At 36.5% G+C, this 10279-nt stretch overlaps 1 protein-coding gene across 1 annotated transcript in view; it reads left to right on the top strand.

Moving 5' to 3' along the window:
* ENPEP (glutamyl aminopeptidase) overlaps positions 1 to 5818 on the top strand; it is an 89130-nt gene extending 83312 nt beyond the window's left edge. The window contains exon 20 of the mRNA XM_045880589.2: positions 963 to 5818. Coding sequence (XP_045736545.1) covers positions 963 to 1106 — 144 coding nt within the window. The 3' untranslated portion in view covers positions 1107 to 5818. The remainder of the gene's footprint in view (positions 1 to 962) is intronic.
* The last annotated feature ends 4461 nt before the right edge of the window (positions 5819 to 10279 follow it).

Raw genomic sequence — 10279 nt, forward strand, 5'->3', positions numbered from 1 at the left:
AACTTTTTTTTTTTTTTTCAAATGGAAATGGCATTTTCTCTATTCAGATCTCAGAGGACAAGGAGAAAGTAATAATTTTTATATCTAATTAAATGTAGACTTATTTTTTCCAAACTAAAACCAATTCAAATAACCAAGAAACAGAGTGTAAAAGTTGAGAAAGCTGAGGCCTTGAGAGGCATAGAAGGCCACCTGAGACCTTTCGGCTTACCAAAGCGTGGACAGTATGTTTCCCCTTCCTTCGTAATTGTAACTTGGAATAAGATGGTCAAGATTTGATTCCTTTCAAAATTCATAGTTTTGGAATTTAAAGATGTTTAGGTTTCAAATATCTCAGTTCCCAGAGGGCAAAATGTTTATTGGAAAATTGAGATTGTGTGAATTTTCAATGTCTGTATATTACCTATTGGAATGTTAACATTTCTTCTGAACAAAATAATTCTTATTTTTGTTAAGTGGCAAACAATACTATGATTGAGTTTGGGGGAAGGTTTTGGAAGGAAGACGAAAGAGAGAACCAAGATTAACAGAGATGTTATTATGAGGCCTTAATAAAGGGGCTGAAAGTGTGTTAAAATATTCCCAACCCCTGGAGTGAAAGGCTAAGCAAAGCCCGCATCCCACAGACTGGGTTTTCCAGGGAGCAGGCTGAGGAAGGCACAGGAAATAGAGAAGCAGCAGAAGCTCCGAGGGGCACGCAGCCGCTGGTGTACTGCTCTCCTCCCCCAAGAGGGCAGATCCTCTCTAGCCCTGACGTGCTGCCCAAGGTCCAAAAGCCACAGGCGATAACGGCCAATCTGAGAGACAGGCTCAGTCTAACTGATGCACCAGGACATGTAACTCAGTGCTGTGCGATGAGAATGGATTTCAAGGAAGAAGGAAACCAATCTAGCTTGTAAGAGAAGCCTTGAAGACTATTGGGCTGAAGATGACTTTCCTAATTATTGTCCTCTCTTTTCTAGATGGAGAGCTTTTTCAAAAAATACCCAGATGCTGGAGCAGGAGAAAAACCTAGGGCGCAAGTGCTGGAAACAGTGAAAAACAATATCGAGTGGTTAAGACAAAATAGAAACACCATAAGACAGTGGTTTTTGGATTTACCTTAAGAACGGTTGATGTGTCCAAATATCATATTTTAATTTTGTGAATCTATTGTTTCTCCTATTATAGCTTTGGTGGCCGAATTTATAAGCACGGTGGAGGGAAACTTATACGCAGATACTGCTTTTGCGAAGTAATGTGTTTCTGTGTCTTGCAAAGCTTTTAAATTGTTTATGAAGGAAGATACTAATAGAGTAGTTAATGCACTCAGGGATTTCTTCTAAGTGTACTTCATAGGAGATTCTTTGCAAACTACAGAGAATTTAATAGCCATTTTCATGTCTCTAACTATCATTCTTTGTATCTTAAATCTGTGAAAATAGAACAATTTGGTCTTAGCTTTACATTTTTAGTACCAAAGAAACACCCCTTAATCTTCTCTCTTGATTGAATTTTAAAGCTTAAATACCAGTACTTGAGGGACCAAAGTTACCATCTTAATATTTATTTTATTATTCAGAATTACACATATCTAATATCATTGTATTCACATGTGTCTTACTCCTTTAAATCCTACCAAAGTAACCCAGGTTTAAATTTTACTCAAGGATTGCATGAATTAACCAAAGAAATGGCTATTGCCTTCACTATAAAATCAACAAGAGAACTCTCTTCTCCTTTTTAAAGTAAATCTGAATGATTAACCTGAAGAAAATATGTTGTTTTCCAGTGTCACTTTACTCTCAAATAATAATGACTACAGCATTCCCCAAATAATTGAGCGTGAGGCAAATGCAGTTCAAGAACTTAGCCTTTTTCATGCTTGGTACTCTGTCGTCCTGTTCCATTCCCTACAAAGCTCCTTCAAATATGCTATGACATTAGAGGGAAGATAGTGCTTAACTTTGCTCCGTGGATTTTAGAGAAAAAAGGCTAAATAATTGGAGACTGGTCAGGAAAAAGAGAAGGCTGATTATTCCATAAAACTAAATGGAATTAGAATTTAGCTTTGATCTAACCTAGCAATCTAAGTGTGAAAATGAGGAAACCCATGTGTGTCTCCAGCATGACTCTGCATATCTGAGGATATATCTTCTTATAGATAACTTTTATGTATAAGCCCTTAGATCCTAATCCATACAGAATAGCACTGATCAAATTTATATTCGTGACTTGATTAAAGACATCAGTTTTGTAGAAGCTGGTGGCAAGAATATGTTTAATATGGCATTTGATGCCTAGTAGATCCACAATTTAAGTCCAATAGACAGCAAAGAAGGTAAATGACTATATTTCAGTCTGCTATATCTAGGAAATCTAAATTTATTTGGAACTTTCAGAAGTATAAAATAATTTAAGATTGATTTGATGATAATTGAAGCACATGAAAACAATCAAAATCTTAGCTTTGACTTTATCTACATAATAATGTGCCTTAATTAAATACTCTCAGACTTTGTAAACTTTCCTACTGCTATTTTTTTAATTATTGCTTCTCAACCTACACAGCTAAACTGACAAATTCAAAGCAGACTGGAGGGGAGGGATTTTAAAAAAAAGAAATTTCCAGACCAGAACTTTAAAAATATTATTTTAAATGACTTCAGAAGAAAAAGCACATTGACACCATAAATCATCAGGAAAGCCCTACTATCCTCATGAGGTTTAACACCCTAACTTCAAATTAATCACAATCAAAACCAGCACTTGAAGTCTATGTATTGTTTCAAGTCGACAAATAAGAAGGGTTTGTCCTGCTTTATGTAATAAACACATTTAAAAAAAAATATAAGTTTGAGGGGGATGGTAAATAAAACAATTCCAACTTGCCTCCAAGTCATTCTGTTTCATTCCATTTTAAGCACTAACCTGGAAAATGAATTGTTTAGTTCTCTTTGCATCACGTGCAAAAGAGCCGCGCACACTCTGTCATAATAACTTCACTAGTCCATCAGGCCCTTCTCAAACAGCATCTGCTTTTTAAAAGGCTGATGACCGATAGACCTATGCCGAAAACAATTTACTACTCTGCTTGCTTGGTTTGTCCTGATTTCCACAAGGGAGGAAAATTAGTATATTGTTTCCAAAATTAAACTGTAGTAAGCCATCAACTTTTAAAAATTAAATGGAAGAAATGATCAGCAAGGTCATGTAGCAAGGAGCAGGGCAGTGCAAGGAGCAGGGCAGTGTTATTGCCTTGGATCTAGGCAGTCTACTCCTGTATTCCAGATCATTGCCATGCACCCACATAAAAAAAAAAAAAGGAGCCATAAATAATGACAATAAAAGCATCTACTGTGTATTCGGTGATTATTATTTCCCATACATTCAGGCTTTACCTGCATTCTTGCATTTCATTCTCACAGCAACCCGTATCTATTATAGGGGCACCTGGGTGGCTTAGTCAGTTAAATGTCCAACTCTTGATTTTGGCTCATGTCATGATCTCAGATTCATGAGATCAAGCCCCATGTCGGGCTTTGTGCTGGGTGTGGAGCCTGCTTAAGATTTTCTCTCCCTCTCCCTCTCCCTCTCTTTCTCTTTCTCTCTCTCTCTCTCTCCCTCTCCCTTTTTCTCTCTCTCTTTCCCTTTCAAAAAAAAAAAAAGAAGAAAAAATATCTATTATATTACGTCTATTATATTGTTTCAGGTACCGGTTGGCCTAGATTCAGGAATGGATTTAGAAGACAGATGGAAGGGGGGAGCCTGGGAGGCCCAGTCAGTTAAGCGGCTGACTCTTGATCTCAGCTCAGGTCTTGCTCTCAGGGTTGTGAGATCAAGCTCCATGTTGGGTTCCATGCTGGGCATGGAGCCTACTTAAAAAAAAAAAAAATAGAAGACAACTGGAAGAAAAATTGAATCAGGGGATTAATGGATGGGGTGAAACACATGGGGCAAGGAGAATGTGGGAAGTCATTGACTAACTTCAGCAAATGACAATACTTTGACCTGATACTCCCCTGGAAAGCCTTTAAATACTATTTGCTACTTACCTGAATAAAATGTTTCTTTCCTAATGGCAATTTAGGTTGTCTGATTTGAATTGTATCTGACAATATGTTAGACGTTGTCTATTGTAACTGCGCTTCCATTTCTCACATCTTCTCTGTCCCCATTCTCCTGTATTGCCAAGCTGGGATGCCAAAAATGACACTTCCCTGGTTTTCACATGATTTAAGTTCTGCCAGTGATAAGCACTTCTATGAGACTTGAAAGAAAAGAGAGAAGAGAGGCTGTTCTTCCTTTTCAGGAGAGTGCAGGGGAAAGCAGTTTCTGGGGTAGATGTGAGTTGACAGCTTCTGAACTCATGTGTATTTGCCACCTCTATGGTGCAGGGAAGCTCTGATGAGACACTCATGGTTTACTCACTTCTGGATGATACTAGCAGTTTCTGATCTCTGGAGAAGAATGGTGGTGATATGCAACCTTGAAACCAGAAGCCTGGCACTAACCCTCTGACTTCTATTCTTCCTGCACTGTTAATGATGTGTAAGTGCCTAATGCCTTGTATTTGATCTTTTTCTGCTTAGTATATCTACAGTATTTTCTGAACTGACCCTTGAATGATACAAAGTGTAACTACAGATTTTGTTTGGGTTTATGTTTCCATTTTACCTTGTGCTCCTTTCCTGCCATTGTCCTTAGCATATAAAAAGCTCCAAGGGGTGCCTGGGTGGTTCAGTCGTTAAGCGTCTGCCTTCGGCTCAGGTCATGATCCCAGGGTCCTGGGATTGAGCCCCGCATCGGGCTCCCTGCTCAGCTGGGAGTCTGCTTCTCCCTCTCCCTCTCCCTCTCCCCCTGCTTGTGTTCCCTCTTTCGCTGTGTCTCTCTCTGTCAAATAAATAAATAAAAATTAAAAAAAAAAAAAAAAGCTCCAAGCTGGGTCTGTCTGTTGCTTGGCACAGACTGATGGACTGGATTGACCCTCAGAGAGTCCATTCCAGCCTCGATGAGTTTTAGAATATAGGAGAAATTATGAAAGGCAGCATTTGAGACAGATTGATATCTGTAATCAAGGAAAAAAATCTGGAGTTGTATGTTTTCCTTTTGTGTTGGGATACATAGGCATACTAGAATGCATCACTGATAAACCATCAAACTTGACTTCCCCAATTCCTCCAATATTAAACATGGAGTTACCAAATGATGTGGCAATTCCACTACTTGTAATATACCCAAGAGAATTGAAAATGTAAGTCCACACAAAAATTGATACATGAATATTCAAAGAATCATTCATAATAACCAAAAAGTGGAAATAATCCAAATGTCCAGCAGCTGATGAATGGATAAACAAAAGGTGGTATAGCCATACTTTAAAGAGGAATGAAGTAATATGATATATACCTTAACATGGATGAAACTTGAAAATATTATGCTAAGTGAGAGAAGCTAGTCATAATAAGCCACACATTGTATAATTCTATTTTTATGAAATGTCCTAAATAGGCAAATCTGTAGGGACAGAAAGTAGATTAAGTGGTTGCCAAGGGCTCAGGAAGAGGATATGGGAAGTGATTGCTAATGCTTTCTTTTTGAGATGATGAGAATGTTCTAAAATCAGATAATGGTGAAGCACCTGGCTGGCTCACTCAGTAGAGCATATGCAACTCTTACTTCCAGGGTCATGAGTTCAAACCCCATGTTGGGGGTGGGGCCTACTTAAAATTAAAAAATAAAATAAAATAAAATAATGGTTATGGTGGCACAAGTCTAAATACACTGAAAACCACTGAATTGTAATACTACTTTAAAAGGTTGAATTTTATGGTACATGAATTATATCTCAATAAAGCTATTACAAAAAAAGTTGTCTTCCCTTTTTGGAGTCTCACTAAGCTAAGTCACACAGTAGTATGGGCTCATGAGAAAGCCTTATATGCTCTGCAATAGACAGTGGGAATTTAGTGGCATAAACACCAAGTGCTTATGAAGTTTGTCTCCTTAAAATTGTTTCTACTTCCTGATTCGAGAATTTGCATTATTAATTCCAAAAGACCCGTATATTTTTATTCACAGATTAAGCTGTTTCTTAAATTGCATTTTTCGTCATCAGGATTCCATGTGATCTTGACATGGTGCCTCATTTCCCACATCTCCCACCCTTCCCACCATGGTGCCCCATCCCCATGTTGCTCAGGAGTGACCACTTGACCCAAGCAGAGCAAATTAATGTATTCTGGGGTTACGATATATGGATATTAGAGAAGTCCTCTTTCTCCTGGGGTTGCTGAGATAGAAGATTCCTGGGCTGTTCTTAGCCATCTTACTACCACATGGAGAGAAGCCAAGTGAAAATAGCAGAGCTACGAGAGGAAAGACACAGAATCCTGATGACATTATTTGAGCCCCTAAATCTGTCTGTACGTAGGCATCCCTTAGACCCCTTAGATCCCTTAGAAAAAAATGAACCTATAAATTTTCTCTATATTTAAACTAGTTTAAATTGAGTTTCTGTCACTTTCAATGAAAAGAACCCCGATACTATGTTCCCTCACATTCTCCCAAGAAAAATTATATAACTAGAGGAGAATGCTATGGAGAATACATTGTTAAGACTAATAGGAAGGGTCAACAATTGTTACTGGATGGAAGAAAGGAAGGAAAGAAGGAAGGAAGGGAGGGAGAGAGAGAAAAGAAAGGAAGAAGGGAAGGATAGAGAGAGGAAAGGAACACTTTAGTTGGAAAGGAAGGAAAAGTAAGAAAATTGTCATAATTATCATCACATATCAGCATGTAAATGGAAGAACTCTTCTAATTTGTTTTCTAATATTCCCATAGCATTTTTTCTCCATTTGAAAACTGAGATAGAAAAATAAAATAATAACCCTAATAACTGAGACCAATGTTATATTCATTATCATGAAAACAAAAGAAATCAATCATTAAATATCCAACGCCATGCGGAGAACAAGTAAAAGAACCATCTCTCCTCCGTGCAAATAAACTGAGAAGAGATACTGAGAAAAGAAACTAAACCACATGAAGAAGAAAAAAAATTGTTTAAAGAAGCAGGATAAAGCACATAGCCTATAAGATACATGTTTGTTAATTCAAGCATGTGTCATATTGTATTATGTGTTTTAAAATGCCTAGGGAGAATTTTAATTTTAGATATCAATTTATTTTTTTAAATTTTAAGTATGTTACTTTTCTATGAGAAGGAAAATGGTGGTCAATTGCAAAGCTTCATTCTATATCTTTGAATCCTTGCCCTTTTCTGTAATGATACATACTTGTCTAATGTGATCTTATAATCTAAGAAGGATAAAGTCCAGAAGTGGAAAATGAGGGCAACATATTTTTAGAGAATAACTCATAATGCTTTTATTTAAATTTTCTATACATGTAACGTACATAGTCAGTGTTCCTCTCAACCAAAGAGTTACTGTATTTTTCTCAGTCTAAAACTTACTTTCTCACATCAAAAATGATAATTATTAAAAGGGAATGCCCCTAACAGACATGCATAGAACATTCCACCCAACAACTATTTAGTCCACATTTTTCATAAGTGCACCCGCAACATTCTCCAAGACTGACCATGTGTTAGGACAGAAAACAAGCTTCAATAAATTTAGGAGAATTGAAATCATACAAAGTGTGGTCTCCAACAGAAAGTCAAAAACAAAAGGAAATTTGGGAAATTCATAAGTATGCAGGAATTAAACAGCACACTCCTAAATAACCAATGGATCAAAGGAGAAATCACAAAAGAAATCAAAAGATAGCTTGAGATGAATGAAAGCAAGATCACAACACACTAAAACTTATGGGATGCAACAAAAGCAGTTCTCAGAGAGAAATTCATAGCTGTGAACATTTATATTAAAGCCAAGAAAGCTTTCAAATCAATAACCTAAGGGTCCACTTTGAGAAACCAGAAAAAGAGGAGTAAATCAAAGCCACTAGAGGAAAGGAAATAGTAAAAATTATAGTAGTAATAAATGAAAGTGTTAAAATAAAAAAAATTAGAAAAATGAAGACCAGCCCTAAAAATTCCCTGAGCTGACAAAACCAGTTTACTCATACAAAGCTTAGGTTAGTTTATTTTGCCGGACTAACTTGACCTGGGTCATTTCTTTTTTTTTTTTTTTAAAGATTTTATTTATTTATTTGAGAGAGAGAATGAGAGAGAGCACATGAGAGGGGGGAGGGTCAGAGGGAGAAGCAGACTCCCTGCTCAGCAGGGAGCCTGATGTGGGACTCGACCCCGGGACTCCAGGATCATGACCTGAGCCTAAGGCAGTCGCTTAACCAACTGAGCCACCCAGGCGCCCTTGACCTGGGTCATTTCTTATGTATACCTCTGAAAATCATGAAAAGCAAAATGTCAATTGCTTCCCAAAGTTGATATGAGGTAACCCCTGACCAATTCCCTATCACTTAAGAAAATTCTAATATAATCAATGACGGTGAAGAATCAATAGTCACTGTGTTCTCACTATGTAAGCTGCTGTGCTCTTGAGTCTCGCTCCATGTTTTGGTTTGAGTGCTCCTGGTTTGCAAACTGTCTTTTTGATGCGTGCACATTTTACTAATTACTACTTTGGTAATTCATTGGTTTTACTTCTGTTATTTATGAATTTTGGACATTTCATGGCATCAGAAGTGGGATCCAAAGAAGATCCCGAATGACTCCAAGGCCAGCGAGCAAACAGGTGCTGGTATCCACAGAGCCCATTGAGCTTTCACTGCTTTCTCACCAACCCTGGAATTTGAGGATCTCTCTTGGTTCTGAGCTCTGTTCTCTCTGCATTTTGAGCTCTCCAGCTTTATTGTGCATACCTATATTTTGTTTATTGAAGCTTCTTGGTACGTCCAATTTGTTCAAAAAGGTGTTTAAAACATGTGATTCCATGTGTTTTAGAACAGTTGTTAAAAAACAGAGCCGCTCTTAGTTAAAAGGTCTTAGGGAATCCAAAGGCAAAGTTGGGTTCCACCTAGTCTACAGACCAGGATCTTGTGCCTTTCTGGAAAATGGGTGAACTTTTGGAATTGTAGGGGCCACTTTGGGGAATCTTTAACTTAGGGAAGTCCACCTTAAGGGGCACCCTTAAAAGAGAGAATTCCAAACCTTTCAGAGACAATGGAATGCATTCTTTGATTAGTATGCAGAAACTTCTAAAAGACAAATTTCAAAAAACAGCTCTAAAAGAATCCTTATAGCATGCAAATAAAAAATCTTTAGTAAAAACTCTTGGCCATCTGAGCATAACCTTAATTTAGTCCATCTGCCAGAAACACAATTTGGATCCGACTGTTGAGTTTCGTATGTGAGACATGGCTAAAATTTTTCAAACAAAAGCTCTATCCGTGTCCATCTATATGTTTATGTATGTCTATGTATGTATGTTACAGATATGTGATATTTTTCTACTTCTGAATAGTATTGCCAAAATTAATTTGTAAAGAGCTCTATTTAATTGGCTTAAAGAAAATTAAGCATTTATATAAATCATGTACACTCTCAGAAACATAGAAACTAACCCAAATGTTTTTCAAGTTCACATGATCTGGGATAATCTTTGATAAATAAAAGCTAGTTTAAGTTTGTTGGTTTAATAAAAACAAGGATGTGTTCAGAGTTGTCAATATTAAAATGTAATGCAAACATACAACTTTTTCTGCCTGTGTTTAGGAATCAAATAAGCTCATCCTACTTGTATATCTTCAAAATTTGTCAACAAGAAAAATAACTTAAGATAAAGGTTAACTGTTTAATGTCTAATCCAAGCATAATTGTTAAAGCAATTAATTTAAATAAATGTAAATAAGGTAAAAATTTATATTAAGTCAAACTAAATAATGGATACTCATTGCATATTTAAATCATTTCAAATAAGATAAACATTAAATGCTAAACATAAGTTTATCTACGTCTGGCTTTTAAATTTTTTCAGGGAGACAAAAGATATTTGGGTCTATTAATAAACATATTTTGTACCACACTGAAAAATTTACTATAAGGAAGAATATACTTTTAGAAATTATGAAATATATTTATAAATTTTCCAGTTCACAGTTGCCTACCCACTTTCTTTATATGGTTACTTTCTTTCACCTTTATTATTTCTAGTAGCTTCCTTTCCCACTTGGTATAATGTTATCAGTCATAATTCTAATCATTATCTTAAAGTATATTGTATGTCCCAAAAATAACCAAATTTACTTATCAATTGCATCATTTTTTGTGTGTATATGTATGTGAACTCTCACCAGATCTTTAACCGTGGCC

The sequence above is a fragment of the Mirounga angustirostris genome, unplaced genomic scaffold, assembly GCF_029215605.1.
Source record: "Mirounga angustirostris isolate CCGP_5_RB_7025 unplaced genomic scaffold, mMirAng1.0.hap1 SCAF_2, whole genome shotgun sequence".
Classification (NCBI taxonomy): Eukaryota; Metazoa; Chordata; class Mammalia; order Carnivora; family Phocidae; genus Mirounga; species Mirounga angustirostris.